The sequence below is a fragment of the Colias croceus genome, chromosome 23, assembly GCF_905220415.1.
Source record: "Colias croceus chromosome 23, ilColCroc2.1".
Taxonomy (NCBI): domain Eukaryota; kingdom Metazoa; phylum Arthropoda; class Insecta; order Lepidoptera; family Pieridae; genus Colias; species Colias croceus.
The window spans coordinates 6624978-6651393 of record NC_059559.1 but is presented as its reverse complement, the minus strand read 5'-3'; the positions used below and the strand labels follow the sequence as shown (position 1 = coordinate 6651393).

The following is a 26416-nucleotide window of genomic DNA, read 5'->3' as shown; positions in this document are numbered from 1 at the left end:
TATATCAACAGTTTATATTTTACAAATTGTTATACATTCAAAGATTTTCGTGTAGAAAATGTAGCAGAGTCGCCTCATAATGCTTCGCGGCGTGCATTGCTCGCAGAGAATGCCTCTCACCCGGGTATACCTGCAAATTAGAGAAACATTAAATTAAATAATTTTCCTTATCTATTCCTGTGCAAATTTCTTTGCGCAAATTACTTGAGTTTGTCTTCCTTAAGATCCTTCTCCTGACACTAACCAACACATCAAAGTAAGAATTATCAAAATAGGTCCAGCCGTTCACGGATCATGCCCTGATCCAGGGAAATAGGGATTCAATAATAAAACACAGGTATGGTTGCGGTCAGACATCTTTAATCACAATGTAAGGAAGAGAACACACGTGGCGCAAGTTTGCACAGAGACAATATTTTGTTACCACAGATAAACAAATATTTTACAGTTTTTATATATGGAAATTATAAAACAAAGCAGTAAAGAGTTTGTTTGGTTGAACAATCTAATCTCAGGAACTATGATGGGTCCTATAATTAAAAAAAATATTTTAGTGTTAGAATACCCATTCATCGAGGAAAGCTAGGTTATATAAAAAATAAATAAATATTTCAGGACAATTTTCACACACGGCACGATCTGATCCCATACTAAGCTTTCGCTTGTGTTATGGGAACCAGATGGCTGATAAACATACATATATAATTTTAAATAAATACTTATAAAGATAATTAACACCCAGACACAGAACAAACATCTATGTTCATCACACAAATATTTGCCCCATATGGGAATTGAACCCACGACCTCTGGCTTGGAAGGCAGGGCCACTACGAACCAAGCCAACCGGTACGGTTTGAAATACATCTGCCCTATACCCCAGTATGGGGCAAGGGGCATTATTTGCCCCAATTTCTATATTTACCTGCACCCGATGAGGTTTCCCGAGCCTCACCAGCTCTGAGAGCAACGCCGCGGTATGACAGAAGTGAACATTCTCATCCGCAAGCCCGTGTATTATTAGCAGTCTACCCTCACTGTGGACAAAAAAAAATAGTTTAGAACCATCAAAAACTCTTTTTATGTCATGAATTTCAAGGTTACGATGTAACGAATCATTAGGGCCGGCGCAGATATGGCGGAGCGCATTTTTCATTCGACTATTATCGACTTTGTCCTCATTAAAATAACCTTCTAAATCAATTGTTGCTATTTGATTTTGAATTTTAATCAAATAATGGTCAGCATAAACGAATTCTCATAACGAAACACGTTAAGAGATTGATGTTTATTTCATTTTTAACAAAGCATACATAGATGATTTTAGATGTTGAAGCATCTCGTTGTAGTTTACCAACTTGTTGGTAAGGAATAAGGATGTAGGTCTTGTGTCTTGCAGCTTGCTATACGGTAGTGGAATTCAGTAGCTGTCAAATCTATAGATATTTGTGTTTAGTTTATTGTGGGTAATGTGCGTTGAGTGAGCGATGTGCAATGCGTCTAATATGCAGTGTGAAGTGCGGTTAGTGTGCGTTATGCAGTGCGTTTTAGCATCAATGTACAGTACGTTTTTGCGCATTTTGTAGTGTAGTTAGTGTGTATTGTGAATTTGAAATACGCCATGTACCGCTCGGTGTAGTGTGTGCAGTGTGCAGTGTGCAGTGTGCAGTGGGCAGTGTGCAGTGTGCAGAGTGCAGTATGCATTGTGCAGTGGGCAGTGTGCAGTGTGCAGAGGGCAGTGTGCAGTGGGAAGTGTGCAGTGGGCAGTGTGCAGTGGGCAGTGTGCAGTGTGCAGTGTGCAGTGGGCAGTGTGCAGTGTGCAGTGGGCAGTGTGCAGTGTGCAGAGGGCAGTGTGCAGAGTGCAGTGGGCAGTGTGCAGTGGGCAGTGTGCAGTGGGCAGTGTGCAGTGGGCAGTGTGCAGTGTGCAGTGGGCAGTGGGCAGTGTGCAGTGTGCATTGGGCAGTGTGCAGTGGGCAGGGTGCAGTGTGCAGTGGGCAGTGGGCAGTGGGCAGTGTGCAGTGGGCAGTGTGCAGTGGGCAGTGTACAGTGTGCAGTGGGCAGTGTGCAGTGGGCAGTTTGCAGTGTGCAGTGGGCAGTGTGCAGTGGGCAGTGTGCAGTGTGCAGTGGGCAGTGTGCAGTGTGCAGTGGGCAGTTTGCAGTGTGCAGTGGGCAGTGTGCAGTGGGCAGTGTGCAGTGGGCAGTGTGCAGTGGGCAGTGGGCAGTGGGCAGTGTGCAGTGTGCAGTGTGCAGTGGGCAGTGGGCAGTGTACACACTTACCGGTCCGGGAAGAAGGGCGCGTGCGCAATGACGCTGGCGCGGCTGTACGCGTGCTGGCGGTCGGCGGGCGCGCCCATGTACCGCTCGGTGTACGCGGTGTCGTACAGCCGCCAGCTGGTCACGGGCGCGCCGGCCACGCACACCTTGAACACGTGCGGGCGGGTCGCTAGGCCGAGGAGTGAGAGGTAGCCGCCTGCGGGCGACAGTAAGAGGTGAAACCGGCTTGGAGGACCACAATTTCGACGAAGTGAAACCGGCTCGAAGGACCAAATGGAATGTTTTGTGACTGTTTAGGGTGAATCCGGCTCGAAGGATCATTAGTACGGTGACTTTAGAGGGACTCGAAGGACAAAAGTGCGTTTATTTTGATGTACGAGAGTAGTGAAACCATTACTGTGGTTTTTATTCCATAATGAAATGTGCTTGATAGACCAAAGTAGAATATGTTTTATCACTGTGTAAGGTGAATCCGGCTAGAAAGATCATTATTTCGATGAATTAAAAGTGAATCCAGCTCGAAGGACCAAGGTGTTTTTTTATGATCTTCTAGAAAGAAACCGATACAACGAAGACCGGCTCGAAACACCAAATTGAAATGTTTTCATGTTTATACAGAGAACGTTGAATTAAGTTCGAAAGATCAGTATGTCGGTGATTTCATAGTGAAACCGGCTCAAAGGATCTATAATTCGGTAATTTCAAAGTGGAACCGGCTCGAAGTATCAAGGTGGGGTTTTTTATTGATGATTATGTCAAGTGATTCCGCTTCGAAGGTTTCATAACAATGCAGTTTGAAATCAACTAGAAGTATCAAAGTTAGGTATTTTTTGATGATTGTGTAGGATGAATCCGGCTCGAAGGATCATTAGTTTGGTTATTTCAAAGTGAAACCGGCTCAAAGGACCACGATAGAATATGTTTTTATGACTGTAGGTTGAAACTGGCTCGATGACCCAAGGTGGGGTTGATTGTGATGACGGTTTATCGAATCAAAAAATCTCATATTTGTACTGGTTAGAAAGACAAATATGAGATTTTTTGACAATATTTTAGTAAGAATTCCGGCTCGAAGGATAATTTCATTTCATTTCAATTTGATAACAAAATGTGTTATGCTTCATAATATTTATATTTAATTCATTTTAATGGAAAACCATAACAAAGGATGAAAATGAAAATGAAATAGTAAATGTGTACATGCACACATATCATGATATAAAAATTTTACTCAGTTTCATTGTGAATTAAAATTTTATTTTAATTTTACATTAAAATTTTACTCAGTTTTTCATTATTTTATTTCCCTTTCACGTACCTATAACCAAATATTATATGCAATAATTGTTACTACAACACAAAATGACTTCTCACCATAACTCCATCCGTGTATAGCGACGCGCTCCATATCTATACATCCGGTTTCTTTCGCGAGCCACTGTAGAACTTCGACCTGGTGATAAATAAATGTTCTTGAAAACATCTGAATTCATTGAAATTTAGTTGACCATTGTAACCTTCACCCGCAACTTTCTTCTGCGTACGAAGTTTTGGAACAGTATCTTACAATCAGCAGTATTTTTACATTATTAATAATGATTTTTGCACACTACATAATATTACAAATATAATACAGCTGAAGAGTTTGTTCGTTTAACTAACTAATCTTAGGAACTACTGGTCCAATTTGAAAAATTATTTGGTTGTAGATAGCCCATTGATCTAGGAAGGCTATAGAGCTTAGACCAACAGGAGGAGGAGGGCCAACGTTATTAGAATTTACCAACCTGATCATCCAGTTCAACTTGCCCCATCTTGCCCCTAATAGCCGCTTCCCAAGCCCTCCCGCGGTGTTTAGACCCGCGAGAGTCCACAGAAACCACGCTGAAACCGCGAGCGGCTAGCATGTGCATGCGTAGTTGGCGTATACCCTGGAAAATTGGAGTCCTTTTCTTGTATTTTATCCTATTTATTGGGAAATTTGTATAACATTTTGGCAAGTTAGCGGATTTATTAAAAAAAAAAATTTTTTTTCAACGATTTTTTAGATATTGTCAAAAGTGCCTGGCGATTGTTTCTGCTAGTGTTATATTATGGTGAAAATTTAATCTAGCTATTTATCTTAACGCTAAGACCAACAGGAGCGGAGCCACGCGGATGAAACCGCGAAGCGCAGCTAGTATGGAATATTGGTGAATGTAGTGCAAAATTAACAGTAAATTAAATGATAACCCACCTTATAACTATTAGTGACGGTCTGCACTTCGGGCCCTCCGTACACGTGCAGTACGGTCGGCCGAGCGCCCGGCACTGCGCTGCGCCACAGCGTACAGTACGCTGTGACACCGCACGAGAGCCGGGTGGAGTATATCTGTGGTGGGGGGACTTCGATACCGCTGAGAGAACGTTCTGGAAACGCGATTTTGGACTTTATTGTCAAGGTAGTAAGGTCGCTTTTTGGTTAATAGAGTGTAATGTATAAGGGTGATATTAGTATGTTATACTGCGCTACGTCACAGTGTACAGTACGCTGTGACACCGCACGAGAGGCGGGTGGAGTATATCTGTGGTGGGGGGACTTCGATACCGCTGAGGGAACGTTCTGGAAACGCGATTTTAAGCTTTATTGAGTGTGGAATAAGGTCGCTTTTCGCTTAATAGAGTGTAATGTATAAGGTTAATATTAGTATGTTATACTGCGCTACGCCACAGCGTACAGTAGTACGCTGTGACACCGCACGAGAGCCGGGTGGAGTATATCTGTGGTGGGGGGACTTCGATACCGCTGAGGGAACGTTCTGGAAACGCGATTTTAAGCTTTATTGAGTGTGGAATAAGGTCGCTTTTCGCTTAATAGAGTGTAATGTATAAGGTTAATATTAGTATGTTATACTGCGCTACGCCACAGCGTACAGTACGCTGTGACACCGCACGAGAGGCGGGTGGAGTATATCTGTGGTGGGGGGACTTCGATACCGCTGAGAGAACGTTCTGGAAACGCGATTTTGAGCTTTATTGCGTGTGGAATAAAGTCGCTTTTTGCTTAATAGAGTGTAATGTATAAGGGTGACATTCGTTTGTTATACTGCACTACGCCACAGCGCACGAGAGGCGGGTGGAGTATATCTGTGGTGGGGGGACTTCGATACCGCTGAGGGAACGTTCTGGAAACGCGATTTTGAGCTTTATTGCGTGTGGAATAAAGTCGCTTTTTGCTTAATAGAGTGTAATGTATAAGGGTGATATTCGTTTGTTATACTGCACTACGCCACAGCGCACGAGAGGCGGGTGGAGTATATGTGGGTGTGGGGACTTCGACACCGCTGAGAGAACGTTCTGGAATGTTGAACCATATGTTGAAGGACGTAAGCGTGATATTTGCTTAGACAAAATAATGATTGTGTCACAGCGTGCAGATCGCGGTCGCACCGTACGCAAGACGTGCGAGCGATTGTGAACGTTATTGTGTGGGGGATAAGGTCAGTTTTTGTTACATGGTGAGTCATAAGAGTGTTATTCGCTTGTCATATTATGTACGCAATAGGAGCGATATTAAGTGTTATAGTGTTCAGTACGTTGTCACACCGATATTTAATATATTATACTATTTAGAAAAATATTTTATGCATCATATTATGACAAATTTGAAAATTCGTATGAAATTTTGTGAACCTGAACAATATAATACTTTTTTTTATTATTATTTAACTTTTAGCAATTTAAAATCAAACCTTTAATAAGTAATGACACATCGTTGCACTCATCACCGTCACCCGCTCGCTCCCAGCTACCGTTGAACGGCCGAGCGTCGAGGTTGTCTGTCAATTATAGAATAATTTTAGTATTAACAAAGAAAACAAAACAAAAAAAAAAAAACAAATAAAATATAACCAACATTCCAGCAGGCCGAGATGAATAGCAGACGAATAGAATAACGCAAAAGAATGGAAACTGCTGTCGCAAATTATTGACATAAGCTCATAACATTTTGGTAATGGTTCGGTCACACTATCATCTACTACTACTACCTACTACTTCTCGGAAAGAAAGAGAATTCGAGGTCAATTAATAAAAAATAGGTTTTTTGCGATTTTCGATGGGACGGTAAGTTTATCATATAATCACTTGGAACCAAAATTGTAGATCATCAAATTATCTATAAAAAAAAGTTAAATACATTTTTTTCTAGGAACCACCGTTTCTACGAAAAACTATTTTTTCATCGATTGATCTGAAAAAAAAATCCAATCAACAGAACGACAGGAAATTGTAATATTTTATTTTTGATCGTATTTTTGACAATTTTGTTAAATTTCGACTGGATGAAAATTTTGTTCGTGGTCGTCGTCGTCGTTGGTAGCATCAGCAGCAGACGCTTATGTCAATTAGTATCAATAGCGGATTCTATTCCTTTGCGTTTTGACGTTTGTCTCGGCCCTCAGATCCTACTACTATTATAAATGCGAAAGTTTGTATTAGATAGGGAGGCGAAGAGGGGAATTTTCTGCAATACTCGAGCGTGGCAGTTTAAGATATGAGAGATACCTTAGACCTAATAGAACAACCTTGTTAACTATTTAGCTCTTTAAGTAGTGACGCGCGCCCAGGATAGACGATCAGATTAGTAAAAAAAAATCGATAGTCTGAAATACTCGAGCGCGTCAGATTAAGATATTGGGGGTTGATTTTAGTGTTTTAAGACTAAATTTAACTAATCTGACGATAAGTCCTTGACGCCGCCAAGTTATAGGGTCGCGAACTTGTAAAAAAAAAAACGTTAATCCGGCATTCTCGAGCGCGATTGTTTTTATTTTTATTTTGAAGAATATAATCTAAAACTTACTAAAAATACAAAATCTGCCGGTTTCCGCGTGACCGGAAGTCTGGAGGAGCCATTTCGTCTTCCGAAAAACGCGTTGCAGTATATAAGTCGCGAACGATACATTTTACAAAAAAAAAGTTTGAATAAACAAAAAAGGTAATTTTATTTTACACAAAAAAGGTCTCTTTACATTTTTGTCCAAAGGTAAAACTTTTTGACTTGAAGCATCATAAAAACTCAAACTCCCGGTTTTTTGAGTATATCTCGAAAACTGAGGGTGTTAAGAAAAATTGATATGAAATAACGATGATTAAAAAAAAGAAACTCTCAAACCTTTTTCGGTCAGATTAAGAGAACCCACCAACATTTTTGTCAGATTAAGAAAATATGCTTTCAGGAGACCGAGATAAACCTCCCCTATGAAAATCTGACGCGCTCGAGTATTTCAAAAGGACTTTTTTTTTCTGCATTTTCAAAAATTCATCGTAACTTATCGTCACGCCGAAATCGTCAGTTTTTTTAAGGGGAGCTTCCTTGGGGCCTACTTAACACCCCTTCCGAAAATCTGACGCGCTCGAGTAAATTTTTTTTTTGTGCATTTTTGACGAATTAATATGCCTAGCCCCACCACGCAAACCGGCAGATTAGTATACCGTTGTTATCAGAGGCACTTGGGGCATACGTAGTATGAATATCTGACGCGCTCGAGAATGCCCAAGTAACTATTTTTTTTTACATTTTTGAAAATCCCTACACGCCAAACCCACCGCTAAAATGGTTTTTACCATAGAAGCTTTTCTTTTCGAAATTATTTTATCTATCGATTTTGATAAGTCTCGACGGCGCCGTTTAATTACGCCATTTAGCTACCTCGCCTCCCTATCTATATGGATGTATGGATGTTTGTTATTCTTTCACGTAAAAACTACTGAACCGATTACAATGAAATTTAGCACACATATAGAGGGTAACTTGGATTAACACACAGGATAGTTTTTATCCCGGAAATCCCACGGGAACGGGAACTATGCGGGTTTTCCTTTGCAAACGCGGGCGAAGCCGCGGGCGGAAATCTAGTTTCATATAATACACTCACCGAGCAGTGGCCGGTCGAGCAGCGTGCCGTACTGCGAGAGCGCTGTTCGGCTCACGCGGTACACTCTCGTGCTGGGCACGCTGCTTATGTTGGACGACGTTATTGTGCACATTATAGTGCGGCAATGCAAGTGTACACTCACCGAGCAGCGGCCGGTCGAGCAGCGTGCCGTACTGCGAGAGCGCTGTTCGGCTCACGCGGTACACTCTCGTGCTGGGCACGCTGCTTATGTTGGACGACGTTATTACAGCTACGGAGCACTCCTGGAACGGAGAAAAAGGGATAATTATTGCATTGAAAAAAAATAGTACTTAGGAAAAAGGCCAAAAAAAGTGTGTGTCGCACACATGTTTGAAGTGAAACTTCTTTGGCAAGATTAAAAAATGACCGCTAGAGCTAGTGAAGTAGTGTAGTGACGAAAAGAATGGCCATTGTGCAATTCTGAAATATCATGAACAATGATATTCAGGGAACACAATCAGATTCTTCTCGTCCATTCAATAGTGTCAAAAGTAGTCACTACGACTAGGACTAAGCATTGAGCTATTATTACTACATATAGAGGAGACACGACGAACAAAATCTGTGCGCCAATCGTCGCGGCGCGGGGCTGCTAGTGAGTCATAGATTAAGCGATGTCATCGACTCACCGCTATAGAGCCGAAACTTCCTAAATATTTTGCCTATTACTTATCAATTAAAACTAATCAATGTAACAAAAAAAAAATTGATACGTTAGTAATTTATTTTCATATTTTTATGTTTTAACCATTTTTTCAATTAATATCCACAGTACAATATTTTCTAAATGTGTAAAATTATTATTTACCACTATAAAAATTTACGTCATGTAATATTACTAACTTAACATCTTTCATACCAAATGCCATTTCTTAAATTTTGAGTCTATGACAAATTACGCAAAATGGCGCCCGCTAAAAATTTTGCTCGAACCAAGTATTAAAAATGATTATCTAATTAATTACCGATGAAAAGTTATTTCTTTGCATTTTGCCGCATTACTTGAATTATTAGTGCAATATCGCAACACACTCGAGGGCGTGCAGTTTGGCCATATGGCCTATGTTGAGCGGAACATAAGTGATGTAGGCGGTGTCGTCTCCATACGTAGTAATATTATCTCAATGGGACTGTTTTTCATCTGAATGTGCGTTTGTATGTTAGTTCGTGTAAGTGTGTGTGTGTGTGTGTGTGCGCGTGGATTTTTTATGTAATTATGTTAATCTGTCTTTTAAAATAGAAAAATAAAAGTATCTTTATTGAGTACAATAAATACAGAGCATTTACAGTATAGTATCTTCCTAGCTAGGAAAATTCTGTGTTAAGGAAGACAGTTCCTTCCCAGAGAGCATGTTCAGTACAAAACATAGATTACATTTATATTTAAAAAAAAAGACGTGTGTCACTCGGGGACTGCCGCGGTAAAGCTATTGCATGCTATGCCTTCAAGTCACACTTCCGCCCGTCGGAGTGGGGAGCGTGAGGTTTTTTCGTTACGGAATTTCTCGATTCGTTCCCCGCGCTCAAGGTCCGCGATAGAAGCTATGCAATAGCTTAAAACAATATATTTTATCATTTTTTCTCTATGTGTGTGTGTGTGTATACGCACCTCATCCATATCGACCGTGTGCGAGTTGCCCACGTTAGTCAACAGTACCGGCGGGGCGGAGGCCGAGGGGCGAAGGGGCGCTACGTACAAGTGGCGCTCTAGTGGGGTCTCGCGGAGCCCCACGAAGTAGACTAGATCTAGGGCTTCGTCCACCTGATTGGAGACAGGATAAATGGATGTTAATGCTATTTTTTTTTTAATAAAATGATGGATGCAAATATATTTTTTTTCTGAAAATTTTTTACTGCAAACTGTAGTTAGTGTGCATACTATTAACATGTAGTATTTTAACAAGTATTACGCCTAGTAGTTAAAGAATTTGTTGCTTGATTACGGTAATCTCTAGAACTACTGATCCGATTTGAAAAATTCTTACAGTTTTAGATAGTTGATTTTCGAAGAAGGCTATAGGCTATAGTATATAATCACGCTAAGACCAATACGAGCGGAGCAATGCAGGTAAAACCGCAGGGCACAGCTAGTTAATAAATAATGGACTAATATCTCACCCATATCTTTCTTCCCATAACTTCCCACTCTCCCGAAGTGATCGCCTCTTTGCTTATAATGTTCGGACCAGATGCATTTAATTCGTCCTCTGATAGCATTCCTTCGACCGCTGTAAAAAAAAGGTATTAAGAATATAAAGATAAATGAGTTCAAATGATAAATATCATCACACATTAAAATATCACTATTAGAGAAACTAATAAACTGGTGAAACTAGTGCACTTGTAAAATTAGTAAAACTGGTAAAATTAGGGCCGATTTTTCAATCCTTGGATAAAACTTATCCGTCCAATAAAGTATTACACGATAATATTAAAATGTCACGTAAACTGTCAAATACGGGCAATTTAGAATACGTTTTTAAAATGGTAGTTTTATACATTACTAGAGGTCTGCACCGGCTTCGCCCGTGGTACATATTTCGCAATAAAAGGTAGCCTATGTCCTTTCTCGGGTATCAAAATATCTCCATACCAAATTTCATGCAAATTGGTTCAGTAGTTTAGGCGTGATTGAGTAACAGACAGACAGACAGAGTTACTTTCGCATTTATAATATTAGTATGGATTCGATGAATTGAAAAATCGGCCCTTAGGGGCCATCCATTAATCACGTGATGTTTTTTTTGGTATTTTTTGACCCCCCCTCCCTCTTGGTGATACGTGGTGAGGTTTAAGACGTGATTAATGGACAACCCCTTAGTGAAACATTCTACTCACTAGTGGCAGGCGGTTTGATAGCACATTCAATACGATACAGATGCAAGTGCCCAGTCTCTTCGGACGCCCATATGAAACTCATCGTCTGTTCCGTGGAACTCGTGGAACTGGAACTCGTGGAACTGGAACTCGTGGAACTTGTGGAACTCGTGGAACTCGCGAGCGGATAGAATATGTCGTGCACGTTTATCCACGCGTCGGGCGCCGTTTCGCGGACGAGCACTTGGATTTGCTGGAAGTTGTTTGTGAAAAAATTGTTTTTAATAATTCGCTGGGTAAAATTATTGTTGTAAAGTTTTTATCACTATAATTTGTGATTTCTCGTTTATTAGTGTGATATTGAAACGAATAAAAATGTGTTTATTAATTGTGATGTTGATTGATATTATCTAAAACTTTTTTTTTTTAATTGTACGCCACATGGCAGATCACAGCGGATCACCTCATACTATGTAATAACTTTTATAACCTGTGAATCACAATAAATCATTTGAATTTGAATTTGAATTTGAATTGAGTTGACACGATTAAAAATGTTACAAAATTATTAACTTCCAAATAAATTATTTACTTACAAATTAGTTTAAGACCTAATGTAAAAGAAATAAATAAATAATTTGAATTTGAATTAACTTCCTGCCCCCGACTTCGCTCGTTTGTCCAATGGGAATTCTCAAGTTACAAGTAAATAAGATGTTTTCATCGCGATAAAAAGAAGCCTTTGTCACTTGAGCCAACTTCAACGCTTCAACTTGAATCAAAGACAAACGTTTTTAAAAATAGTACGAATATTGAATACGGTTTTAGTACATATTAAGTTCCCTCCAAAGCGAGCGAAGCCGCGCGCAGGATACTAGTTTATAACATAAGTAATGACAGTAACTCACCGACTTGCTGAGCACACAGTTGTCAGCGGGCGAGTCCATATGTGCAGGTGCCAGCGTGTACGCTGTGCGCGCTGAGAACTCGGCCAGCGGTATCAGCGCGAGCTCGAGCCGCTGCTGCTTGCGGTCCAGCAGCTGCACCCACACGCTGTTGATTCGATACAATTCTTTACATTTTCCACTAGCTTACCGCCCGCGGCTTCGCCCGCTTTCTCTAAAACGATTTGAGACTTACACCCGTATTCACAAACAGTACTTCTCTAAGTAAAGCATCAACACTGTGCAAAGGGTAACACTTCTCAGTGCGTTCCATTCATCGAGCCTTTCTATTCATAGACAAAACTTAAGTAATGCTTGGCAAAGCAAACGCACTGCGTAAAATGGCGACATGTGATTGGTCCATTTGTATTGCTAAGTTCATGGTAGAGTTTGACAGGAGTAAATGACAATCAATTCGAACCGTTTGTTTAGAAACATTGTTCATTTGATTTGTCGTGGTAATTTTCATATAATAAGCTTACACAAATGTCGCAGCACCACGTGACTGGAAATAAAAAAAATAACGTTACGGACGCAATGTGGTCAGAGAAATTTTGTTTTACTATCTTCACAAATTACCTAAGTTTAAACATTGTAATGTTATTACTTTGCTATTATGTATGTAATTTTAACTTGGTTTGATATGGCATATTGACTGGCAAACTAAGGAAAACTTTAACGAAAATTTTGAGTGACGTATTTAAAACAATATGAGTACATAATTGTATTCCAGTTCTAAGAAAATACCATTCACCACGTCGGAAAGGGAACTAATCGTGGCTCTAGTACGAGACCGACCCATTATTGAAGACAAGCGAACTAATTAAAAAAATATTGAATTAAAAAAGCAAGCTTGGGAGGACTTGACTGTTGCCTTCAACTCAAGCCATATATATATAAACAACATCTTTCGAAAATCTATAACGTTTTCTAAACTCTTCCGAACTATAGTAATCAAATACGGATCTTGAAAGTCCCGTACCACTTTTCTTGTTATTATTGTCCTTTGTTCAAATATCCTATCGTTAATATAATTACGAATTCTTCTTCACTGCTATAGCCTATAATCCATTTTGACTTTTGAGGTCGAAAGTAACAACAAATTAAGACGACAAAAAAATATAACTTCACACGTTTTGTACACGTGGCCTGTTTTTGGTCTACTATGCGTTGTCTAAAGTAGCTAACGAAGTTGCTTAGCTGTGCGTTCAGTTTATCGAGCGCATAGTGCGCTTCACCACTTAAGTATTGTTTGTGAAATGATTTTGCTACCCCTATGCGTCCATGCCTACTATGAGACCTCACAGTAACGTTTGTGAATACGGGTGATAAACTATCCTATCTCTCAAGTTGGATCGAACTGCATATGGTGTGCGAATTTTATAATAATCGGTTAAGTGGTTTAGGAGTCCATTGAGGACAAACATTGTGACACGAGATTTATATATATATTATAAGATAAGATTAAGATTATAAAGAGGAAAGGTTTGTAATTATGTATGTATGTATGATTTTCACGCATAAGTTACTGGACCGATTACAAAAATTCTTTCACCATTAGAAAGCTGCATCTTCACTGATCAACATAGGCTAGGTTTTATCCCGGAAATCCCACGGGAACGGGAACTATGCGGGATTTTCTTTGAAAACGTGGGGGAGGAAAGCTAGTTCTTTATATTTTCCATTTCTTGTACATTGAAATACATAGTTAAAATAATATTGGAATAAATGGTTTCTTTCTTTCTAAAATAAAAATCACAAATTTTTCGAAGTGAAACTTCTTTTAGCGCGTTGAGAGTAAAATTTCAAGGTCGGATCATGACAATACCTTCCCGTCATGGCATCATGGACTTTGGTATCTTTGAATCTTACTAAAGAAGTTTCACTTCTGACACGTGTGCTCGGAACAATATCTTTTTTTCCTATCTTTACTATATCCTTTCTCTTATAAATTACCAAAATCTACTCACAACTGTCCACAAGGCGTCCAACCCACTCTGGCCAGATATTCAAACCACGGGAACGTTTCTTTTAGCGGATGCTTCATCTCGTACCATCTTATGTCTGTGACCTCCATACTGTCGTTTGGGGATGCTGCATAAAAAGAGATAGGAAGAGATTAGAAGAGGTGGGAAGAGATGGTAAGAGAAATAAAATAACTTTTTAAACGCAGAATTGTAATAATCTTATCGTTATAGACTTAGAATAACACAAAATATGTATACGACTATTTCAAATTCGAATATGCATGCCAACATAAAGTGACAGTAAACAGGATAAGGAACGAAACAGACGCTCGTTTTTAATAACTTCGTCACATAGGTCAAGTTATATTTATGGGACCTTAATGTCTTATTTTTCAAAACCCATATCAATGCCTATAACCATATCAAAGTATGTCAATGTCATTTTCTACATCCATATGTACATAAATGGTCATAATCACGTAACGTATCCGAGTTGCCCTAGTTATAATAATCAAGGACAGTGGTAGGTGACGTTTATATCTATGTTAATTTCAATTTAAAATTTAAAATGAGTGACATACACAGTGTAATTGAAGGTTTGGATAAATACTGATTTTTATTATTATTATTTTATTATTATCATCAACATATGTAACTTATATCAATGTACATTAAAATTAATAAAAAATTGTGTCCATTTGGATTTCGAATTCATATTACTTTTAATGTCAACGTGTACCAATGTGTAACTCACGTAACGTCTCCGAGTTGCCCTCGTTGTAATAATCGAGGACGGTGGTGGGTGAAGCTTTCTGCAGTTTGAACGTCACCAATTTTAGCACAGACTTCGCGTTCGGTGTACCGGCGCGAGGGAATCTGTAAAGTGTGAGAGAAATATGAAGAAAATACAAATAAAAATAATAAATAAAAATAAAAATAAAATAGCCTTTATTGCTGTTACTTTTCATAAAATTATTATTACATGCCAATTTCTTAAAAACTAAGTTAATTCTACTTATTCTAATTTTTTAACCGACTTCAAAAAAAGGAGGAGGTTATCAATTCGGCCGGTATGTTTTTACACGCTTTATATTAGCTTCACCTGTATGTTTGTATGTTTGTAACCGACTTCTTTGGGCGCGATTTTGACCCACTTTAAACGGCCAGATTTCGTTCAAACTTTGTAGATTTATTGAGGACCGATGACAATACACTAATTTGATAAAATTTTCTATTTTTTAGTTAACTATTATTTTTTTTTAATGTATGTACACCGATTACTCCGAGGTTTCTGAACCTATTTACGTGATTCTTTTTTTGTTCGATGCGGGATGGTGTCGAATTGGTCCCATAAAAATTTTATTCGGATAGGCCCAGTAGTTTTTATTTTATGGGCATTTTTGCAAGTGCTAGTTTGAAGTCGGTTGTTTTTAACGCAGTCATCACTTGTGTTTATAATATCGGCAACAGGATGTAGGATGAAGGAAGAAAATACAGCAGAATCCTTTTATTATAACTCCGGCTATATTGACCAACCGCTTATTATGAAGTATTACACAGCAGTTTGGTTTACATATAAAATTCTTAATAAAAGTAAAAAAAAAATGTGTGCGTGTACTAGTGTACACACGTAAGAAGTGAAACTTCTTTATGACATTACTAGCTTTCCGCCCGCGGCTTCGCCCGCGTTTTCAAAGAAAAACCCGTATAGTTCCCGTTCCCGTGGGGTTTCCGGGATGAAACCTATCCTATGTGTTAATCCAAGTTACCCTCTATATGTGTACTAAATTTCATTGTAATCGGTTCAGTAGTTTTTACGTGAAAGAGTAACAAACATCCATACATCCATACTTACAAACTTTCGCCTTTATAATAGTAGTAGGATTTTTCAAAAATTAATTTACTATATCCAACTTTATAGAAATACGTTTATAGAATCACGCGTGGTAGGGATAAGAAAAAGATGGCGCGCAACGGAAAATGTCACGCGTAACGAAAAAATGTTACACTAAATTTTTACCCAACCCCGATAAATAAGTTTCACTTCAAAAATAAAAAAACGACGTGTGACACTCGGGGACTGGGGCGGTTGCGCTATTGCATGCTATTGCCTTCAAGCCACACCTCCGCCCGTCCCCGTGGGGAGCGTGAGGTTTTTTCGTTACGGAATTTCTCGATTCGGTCCCCACGCTCAAGGCCCGCGATAGAAGCTATGCAATAGCTTAATAAAAAACCACATGCAACATGACAAAATATCAAAACTACCTGAACTCCTCGACCTCCCCGCTGCTACTGTTCGACGAGGGGAAGCTGAATATCTTCACCTCACTTTCATCGACCTCTTCGTAAACTATCCGGAACACGTCATCTGCAATATTAGTTTTATGTTTTAGTGAAAGTAAATCAATACGGTTTCATAACATTTTACTTATCTATGTACCTAGTTATTTCTAGTTAAATGCAATTACATTTATTAATTACAATTTTTTTAATAACAATTTTTATAATTACAATTTTTACAATTACAATTTTTACAATTACAATTTTTACAATTACAATTACAATTTTTATAATTACAATTGTGTAAAAGATATATCCGAAAAAAATTAGGACCAATTATGTAGTTCGTCCTTGCAAAACTGACTAGGTATCCGATAAAAACATCTAAAGCATGTATTAAGTCAATAAGAACAAGTTTTTTTAATAATTAAATTTCTGTTGATTTAAATATTTTACGATTTAATCCCACCAATTCCCTAAATTGTTTAGAGAATTGTTAGGTGGTGGGTGGAACACAACAAAAAACTACCAATTGAACTTTAAATTATAAAATCGATATCAATTTTTAAACATGATTAATTCTTATACTACTTACATAAAATAAATCTACACCATCACATGAATATTTTACTTTTGAAGAAGTCACTAACACCAAAAAACCGCTCAAAAGTATTCTATAAAACTCTAATCTATCCGATAGCTCACCATCACATTTCGGTTGCCACCAGAAGCCGGTGTATCTCGAGAACTCCTCCTGAGTCACGTAGCATGGTACTCCCGCTTGGAGGGGGTCGTCGGCTAACCTATAATGAATCGTCAATCAATCAACCAATGAATCAATCAACTTATAATGAATCCAAAATCAATCAACCATTGAATCAATCAATCAAATTAAATTTATTCTTCAACTTATACAAACTGTTCACATTGCCAATGTTTCGATCGATGTGATGATGACAATGATGATGATGACGATGTCGATAATGTTCGTGTTGGTTCATGATAATGATGTTTATGAAATATTGACTTGTACAGTTTAACAGTGATTTAATATGGATGATGACGATGATGATGATGAGATTTTTACGGTAGGCGGTGTTAGTGATGTTATTGGTTGTGTAGATGATAATGAAATGTGTTCCTTGTGTAGATTAACAGTGTGTTAATGACAATGATAACGATGACGGTGATTGTGATGGGAGTTATGAGGGTGGTGATGAGTGACAGTGCTAGCGATAATAGGATGATGATGATGATGATGATAAAACTCACCGTTCATCCCGTCCCCTGCATGCGTACGTCAACCTAGCGGGACGTCTGAGACAGTCCCCCGCGAGCCAGATGTCCCCGCGGGCCGCGTGGGCCACTAGCCGCGGGGCGGAGGGACACATGGCTGGTGTGAGGGGCGCTCCGCCCCCCGTTGTGAGCGAGCGGGGGACTAGTGGGGGCGACTGGGGACAAGAATAATAAGATTTTTATATGTGGGTATATGAATTGGGACATTTAGAAATAAGTGTACGCCTCATTAGTTAAGAATGTAGTATGTTCTGGTTAAAAAGTAGCTGTTTTCCTCACATTGTCTAATACAAAAAAAATGTCCTAATGTCCTTTGTATTATCACTACATAGTATAAAACAAAGTAGCTTTCTCTGTCCCTAATCCCTATGTCCCTTTGTATGCTTAAATCTTTATAACGACGCAACGGATTTTGATGCGGTATTTTTTTTAATAGATAGTGTGATTCAAGAGGAAGGTTTTAGTATGTAATTTATTAGGTTTTAGACAAAGCGGGCGAAGCCGCGGGTGGTAAGCTAGTCTAATATATATAAAAATGAAACCCGTTTCGCGTTGTCACGGCATCACGTGTGAACGGCTGAACCGATTTCGATAATTATTTTTTTATTATATTCCTTGAAGTACGAGGATGGTTAAAACGTGAATATGTACCATGGACGAAGCCGGGACGGACCGCTAGTATTTATACAAGGAAATATTTTTTATCATACATTATTTTAAACAATAATTGTCAAAGCCAATACCAATAAAATACAAATAAAGTACTAAAATACACTATCTATTTTTAATATGTACTTGATGATATTCAAGCTATATGCTACTCGTACACAAAATAAAAGAATTTAAATAAATAAAACGTAATTGGATTAATGTATTCTTTAAACTTCAAAGTCAAACAAAAATACTTCACTTATTTAAAATGCCGGTAATTATAATACAATAGACATGAATATGATACAATCAGGAAATGACTGCAAGTAATAATTATATATTTACTAGCTTACAGCCCGCGGCTTTGCTCGCGTTTTCAAAAAGCCCGCATAGTTCCCGTTCCTGTGGGATTTCCGTGATAAAACCTATCCTATGTGGCAATCCAAGTTACCCTATATATGTGTGCTAAATTTCATTGTAATTGATTCAGTATTATTTGCGTGAAACATACAAACATACACATACACATCCATCCTCACAAACTATCGCATTTTTAATATTAGTAGGATAGTATTATGTCTACAAAAAACTAGCTGTTTCCCGCGGTTTCACCCGCATTGCTCCGCTCCTGTTGGACTTAGCGTGATGATATATAGCCTATAGCCTTCTTCGATAAATGGGCTATCTACCGAAACAATTTTTCAAATCGGACCAGTAGTTCCCGAGATTAGCGCGTTCAAACAAACAAACTCTTCAGCTTTATAATATAGCTTTAATAACTTCAATGTTACCTGTCCACCGCTCTCCTCAGCCACGAACAACGACGACGCGCACGGGAACAGCACTCTACCACTCTGATGGAGCTCGTACGACGCTATACCCCATGCGGCGACACGCTGCCGCTCCCAGAGCAGTTGTTCCTCACGAGACCACTTGCCGGAGGACACATCGAGAGCTACGTTCGATTCTATTAACGGTTTCCAGTCTAATCTGTAAGGGGATAATTAGATTGAATGAATGAAATTAAATACTCTTTATTGTACATACACCTGTCACCTTTATATCAGATCATATAAAGATGACAGGTGAACATACCATACCACTAAATGGCAGGGCCCAATTGGCAAAAGGAAAGTGGGTAGACAGAAGAAGAGGTGGGTGGACGACATAGAGATCATAGCAGGCAAAAACTGGATGCGTATGGCCCAAGATAGGGAAGTTTGGTACAAGATGGAGGAGGCTTTTACCCATAAGGGGCCACCTAACAACGACTAAAAAGAACTTTATGTATAACTAAAATAGCATATGTATATATCAATTGTATGGTGGAAATAAATAAAGCTTATTATTATTGTACATACACAGAAATAAAGATTGTTACATAGTTAAGATAGCTTACAATAGAGATGTACAAAGAGCGGTTTCATCACTTGTGAGCTATTGCTTCCAAGCAACTTGATGTAGATATAGATATAGTTAGCAAGAATAAAAGAGTAGAGTAAGACAAGAAAAGAAGAGTAATCATAGAAAAGTATTATACATAATGACGGACACATAAGTTGATAGATTATACATCATACAGGAAAATGTCTATAACCATTGTTTTTAGACATTAATTATTACATATTTTGGATCAACGATAAATATTAACATATACTGAAAAATATGCATATGTTAAGCTGAGATGGTAAGAAGTTAAGTTAAGATTCCACATGTAAAAAGGTGATAAAGGCTATTCCTATAAATGATATATACATATTCAAATTCAAATTCAAATTCAAATTATATTTATTTGCAAGAATGTAGTTACAGATTCTAGATGTTTTAATTATTACAATGTTATGTGACTAATACATTCTACCCATTGATTGGGTGTGCAAATATTAAAAAAGAAAGTTAATTAGTCTAATTATTTAAATGTACACACAATTCAATTTTCACAATTACGCGAACGCACTACGATTTACACGATTTACACTACACACTTCACTTATCACACACAATTCAGTTTACACTACTTCAAAGTCATAAATTCTTCAATGTCATAAAATTGTTTTACCATTAGCCAGTTCATCAGTTTATTTTTGAAAAGGTTTACTGGTAGTTCCTTATTATATATTTTAATTGCCATAAATATTACACTGTTTTTAGCTTTGTTGATTCTACATATTCCATGAAAAACGATATTGTATATTATTGATAGCTGAGCCGTGTTTGAATCTAGGTGTAGAGGGTGTAGCATAATAAGAATGGATGAAAAAGGATCATCTAACATCTAATTTGTATTTGGACATAATTTAAAAGAACATTTATATATTTAAAGGTACAAAGCTTAATAAGATGCAATTTTAAAGGTTTATAAAAGCCAAACAGGTTTCCTAACAGGAATAACAATACAACAAGCAACAAAGAATTGTCTCATAAACAAAAGATACAAAAAGAATCTATTCCTTTACTTTTGTTCTACTCATATATTATATATGATATAGGTATATGATATATATATTACTAGAACCTCTTTAGTTCTTAATCATTAGTTTATGAGTTCGTTATATTTTTTTTTAGTTTTAAACATAATCAAGGTAAATAAACTTACCTAGCATTACTAGGTTGCAAGGTTGGTATTATATCAGTATACAACAATGTAATCTCCCATCCGTTCTGCGGAGTTCTCAAGAAGTACACTCTCGTCTTACCATTGCTTAATTTTCTAAAAGATATGGCCATTGGCACCATAGTAGACAATGAAGATAGCTCTTTTCGTAAATCGTGAACGGCTTGCCTCACCTCCGCCCAACTGTACTTCTTAGGCGGTTCCCGGTCATATTCCCCTGCCGCAGCCCCATCTCCTGCCTCCCTTACTTCCATCTTTAAGTATTCCATACAAAAAAATTGAAAATTCTATGCAAGATTCATGACTGCACAATTCGATCCAAAACAAAGCACAGTGTCTCCCGTTTTCCTATATTGATACTTGATTAATATATTTTACTTTTTTTATATTTTATTTTACTTTTGCTATATTATGTATAATTTTGCTCCCATTGTTTTATTTAATTGTTTTTTTAATGTATATTTGCCTAAACCGAGCGAGCCAACACACTGATTTTTGACTTTTCTTTACCAAATGATACAGATTAAAAATAGAGGAATTCAAATGACTACTGAATACAGATAACACATTCGCTGTCAAACTCAGCTGATGTTCATAAATATATTCTGTATTGTATTGTCAAGCTTTTCATGAACTTAATTTAGCAAGAATTTACCAATAAATAAATACATGATGCATAAATTTAAAGATTTAAACTATATTTCACCAAATTGGTGATATATTAAGTCAGTCTGAAGAACAAGTACCACAATTTTTAATTAAAAAGACTTTTACAATATTACGTAATTAAATCTACTGATCTCACAAAGAACTTAATATCTAATTAAAATTATATTTATTTATGAATTTGTTAACATAAATCACTAATATTTACAAACAATATTAATTTGCTTTTCAATCTGATTAAGCGGATGTGACTTCATATTATTTATCCAATTTCACTACTGCAGTTCCGCCAACAATTGCCGCCGGACTGTCAAGCGAGAAAAACATGTCGTTGTCGCTGTAAATTTAAGCGCATATATTTATTTCGCATTTGTGTATTTTAAAAATGGCATTAGCTTCAAATGTGTTGCGGACTTGTGGAATATTATTTTATATAGTGAATAGTGTGTGTGGTTTGGACAATATATCAAAACAACCGTGGATATTATCATTTAAAGTGAGCGAAAAATCATGTGTGGATTTTAAATGTAAATATTTGCTAAAGGTGCACGGTGGTGAATACCTCGGTCATTCCTCGTGGAGATTAACCCCTAATGCGGGTGCTAGGGGTGTGGACTGTGAAAATATATATGCTAGTTACGAATTACGAGAAATAAAAACAGAACAATCGCAGTCTGAAATAGAAGTGTTTTTGCCTCAAAGTAATGACAAAATTTACTTTTGTTTGATGCACACTGATGGTACACAGGGTCCGTTTAGTGGAAAATGGGTGCATCAAGGTTCAGAACTATTTCTGCAACCGTCGAAAGATGAAGTACAATCAAAGACTGGACATTTTAAAGAGTGAGTATAAATTTCTTTAAATTAGGTAGGTACGACGTAAAAAAATAAAATTTATAAGTATAAGTGATTCATGTAAAGTCTTAGTTATTTTATATTTAATTATTCTTTATGTGTTCAATACATTAACATATTCATACATGAGTTTTGACTTGCTATTGTATATGCCACAGTCATAGAAATTATATGAGTCAATAAATATATAATTTTACTAGCGGTCCGCCCCGGCTTCGCCCGTGGTACATATTCACATTTTCTCTACATAAGAACCATCCTCGTACTTCAAGGAATATTATAAAAAAAGAATTAACGAAATCGGTTCAGCCGTTCTCGAGTTATGCGCTTACCAACACATTTTGCGATTCATTTTTATAGTATAGATATTATGTGTTCAATACATTAACATATTCATACATGAGTTATTGCAACTTGTTATTTTATATGCCACAGCCATAGAAATTATATGAGTCAATAAATATATAAATTTATTGGCTTTTATCACTTATTATAGTATGTGTAAAGTGAAGTATTATGTAAATTATACTATAAATAATCTATACTAATATTATAAAGCTGAAAAGTTTGTTTGTTTGAACATGCTAATCTCAAGCACTACTGGTCCGATTTGGAAAATTCTTTCAGTGTTAGATAGCCCATTTATTGAGGAAGGCTATAGGCTATATATTATCAAGCTAACAGGAGCGGAGCAATGCGGGTGAAACCACGGGGAACAGCTAGTCTATAATAATATAAAAATGTAAGTGCATAACTCGAGAACATCTGAACTGATTTCGTTAATTCGTTTTCTACAACATTCCTTGAATTAGAATAGAATAGAATAGAGTAGAATAAGTATTTATTCGCAGTAAAAATCAAACACATAAACAAAAAAAATACACAAGAAAAAATAACAGTTTACTACGAAAAGGCTTTTATTATGACGATGGTTCTTATGGAGAGAAAATCTAAACATGTACCACAGGCGAAGCTGGGGCGGACCGCTAGTATTACTATTACATATATTAGTATAGATTCATTGTTTTTACTGTAAGTTACCAATAAGCAGATGTTCAATAACTTTGATAGATTAAGTATTGATCGTACTTCATATGGCTTCCTATGTTGATGCTATTTACTTAATCATACGCGAGGGTGTTCGATTATTTTGTTTATTTATATTATGTTGTAACTGGTTAAATCTGTTTTATTAATAGTGTAGACTCTGTAATATTTTATATATTACAGAGTCTACACTATTAATAGAAGTCCCATGTCCCTAGTGGGGTAAGGGGCAGATGCATTATGCATACATCTGTTTCTCTGATCGATTTTCTTGAGGGACAAGTCTGTAGGTGATCCGCCTGCTGTGTCCTGACAGACTGAGACATTTGCCATGTAGCTAGCTGAAGACGAAAAATAAGACATAGGCTTTTTATCGCGGAAATCCCGCTGGAACGGGAACTATGCGGGTTTTTCTTTTAAGAAGCGGGTGAGCTGCGGGCGGAAATCTAGTATGCTTTATTTCTTCTGCGATTTTTCCACCTCAATTCGTCCCTTTATTCATTAGAAACATGAGTAATTTACGCGTTGCTTTCGTTAGTCTAGCTGTTGTGTTTATTTACTACCTAACTATATAAAATACTTAAATTGAAAAATGACGGAAATGGAGTTCTGTTTTCTATACCTTCGCAATGGGATAAATTATTTACGAGCTAATATATGTAACTATTATACAAAACAAAAATCCACTATGGTTTCAACATAACGGTGCATTTACATCAAACGATTCAGTTCATTCATGTTCAGTGTAAACGAAAACGTGTATTCAGTGTTGTTCAGTATTAGAACATTGCATAGAATCTTTTCTAACGCACTAAAAACAACGAAAGAATGCTCTACGCCTGTTTACACTAAAACAATTTGACATAGTGCGGTTAGAATGAGCATTATTTTGTTCGTTGTATAAATGCACCGTAACAAAAATCTAGTTGTTCTCCCAATTCTTTTTTTGTTTGTATGTAAACTCATCAAAATTTAGCGTTGCGTAACGACGTGTGTCTTGCCAAGTTTCGTCACCGACGTCTGAACTCTGAAGTCGCGAGATTTCCGATGAAATAAAACAATTTCGTCGCGTGATCGATGTTTTGTCTGGCGTCTAAAGGACTGTTGAATCTAGACTGCCGATTGTTGAGGGCTTTGTGTTATGGCTAGCCTTTCTGTCTACAAGGAAATAAAGTATAATTTGATTCAAACAGAATTTGTTTACTGACTTGTTCCAATTCTGTCTTCATCTAAAAATATATAATCACATTGTAACCAGTAACTGTATTTACTTAAATAAAAATTCTAACACTTAACTTTATTTAGGGATGACTTTAAAATTAAAATAAACATTACTTTAGTCAATTTAATGCGATGTCTCCTGTTAACTTTTGGAAGTTTTTCAATATATTTTTAAACTTGTAACGGGAAAGCTCAGACACAACTCGATTACTCGATCGATTTTAAAATTATTTTTACCAATTGAAGACTAGTTACAACTCAATACCAATAGAAAGTAACATCAAGGCAATCTTTTATCCCTCATCAATCACAGGCAATCATTTACCCCTCATCAATCACAGGCGAAGCCTGGTTGAGTGGTTTAGTGTTACAAATTTCTCCAACATCAAAGCACATATTTTTAGTTATAAGCTATTTATTTACATGCAAACTGCAAACTCTGGTCTTTGAAAAATAAAGGTTTCATTCTTTCGTTTTATTTCATCTCTAAAAAGATCAGTCAGTGAAGAAATTACATTTTTTCAGTCTCTACGCAGCATTGTTTGTATGTTGGTGACGCAATGACTCGATTTCGTGTAGGGTTGCCAAAAATAGTTTATTTTTTTAAATATAACAGAAGATTAGTACCTTAAGGACGCTATAACGTATTTTTACAAAAACACGCTGTTTTTCGGTACCATTTTAACTTAAAGCAATTACACGTGAGAACATAGTAATATCTTAATTTAAAGATAATATATTCAGCTCTATGTTCATCTTATAAAAATTGTACGACGTCATACAAAATTGTCGCTGAAATACGTTTTTTCCATCACAATAAACGCATAAAATGCAAAAAAATGGGGTCTAAACCGGTACCAGTTTAGGAAAATTAAGAGCCTAATCTATCTTCTTAACTATATCTTATTGAGGGATATATAGTCCTTTATATATGGTGTAATTTTTATGAATCTAAATCAAAATTTTATTTCAATAATGAGCTAAATTAAAAATACTTGTCGATTTCTTCATACATTTTGTTCTCGCGGTTCGTCAGAACTCAGACCGCGCTCAGAAGCGCTCTTGGAAGGACGGGTGTATCGCTCCTCGTGCCAAAAATAAAAACGAAATAAAAAAGATTATTATGCGTGCACTGTCTTTTTCGTGATTTGAAATATTTGATACTTTATATGAGTAAAGTTCTGTATAAGTTTCATATTCCAATTATTTGTAATTTAAAATTATGTTTTTAAAATTACCTTGCCTGAGATCCTCTTTTTTATGGGTTGTTGAATAGATTGGTGGGGTAAAACAATTCAAGATGGCGTCGACGAAAATTTGGCTTTTTTTCGTGATGGGTGTCATTTTCATAGTTTTTGGGGTAGCTATTAACGAATATGAGGTCAAAACTATAATCCAAGATGGCGCCGACAAAAATTTTACATCTTTTCGTCATGGGTGTCATTTTCATGGTTTTGGGGTAGCTATTAACCAATATGAGGTCAAAACTGAAATCCAAGATGGCGCCGACGAAAATTTTACATCTTTTCGTCATGGGTGTCATTTTCATGGTTTTTGGGGTAGCTATTAACGAATATGAGGTCAAAACTATAATCCAAGATGGCGCCGACGAAAATTTTACATCTTTTCGTCATAGGTGTCATTTTCATGGTTTTTGGGGTAGCTATTAACGAATATGAGGTCAAAACTATAATCCAAGATGGCGCCGACAAAAATTTTACATCTTTTCGTCATGGGTGTCATTTTCATGGTTTTTGGGGTAGCTATTAACGAATATGAGGTCAAAACTATAATCCAAGATGGCGCCGACAAAAATTTTACATCTTTTCGTCATGGGTGTCATTT

The 26416-nt window shown here is 37.1% G+C and overlaps 2 protein-coding genes across 3 annotated transcripts in view; one reads left to right on the top strand and one right to left on the bottom strand.

Moving 5' to 3' along the window:
- Nucleotides 1–21155, bottom strand: LOC123702375 (dipeptidyl peptidase 9). Its single transcript, XM_045650118.1, has 19 exons — nucleotides 20765–21155; nucleotides 18960–19158; nucleotides 17494–17672; nucleotides 16927–17024; nucleotides 16207–16309; nucleotides 14696–14817; nucleotides 13945–14068; nucleotides 11939–12083; nucleotides 11052–11283; nucleotides 10332–10441; nucleotides 9823–9975; nucleotides 8335–8455; nucleotides 6006–6092; nucleotides 4511–4683; nucleotides 4062–4205; nucleotides 3649–3727; nucleotides 2278–2470; nucleotides 926–1037; nucleotides 1–130 (listed from the first exon to the last, which is right to left on the bottom strand). Exons 1-19 carry the CDS (start codon nucleotides 21049–21051, stop codon nucleotides 38–40), a joined length of 2754 nt encoding a protein of 917 aa, XP_045506074.1. The 5' UTR covers nucleotides 21052–21155; the 3' UTR covers nucleotides 1–37.
- Nucleotides 21156–21756: 601 nt separating this feature from the next.
- LOC123702358 (unextended protein-like) overlaps nucleotides 21757–26416 on the top strand; it is a 32056-nt gene continuing 27396 nt past the window's right edge. For both annotated transcript variants that reach the window (XM_045650095.1, XM_045650094.1), the window contains exon 1: nucleotides 21757–22291. In XM_045650095.1, coding sequence (XP_045506051.1) covers nucleotides 21834–22291 — 458 coding nt within the window. In that variant the 5' untranslated portion in view covers nucleotides 21757–21833. The remainder of the gene's footprint in view (nucleotides 22292–26416) is intronic.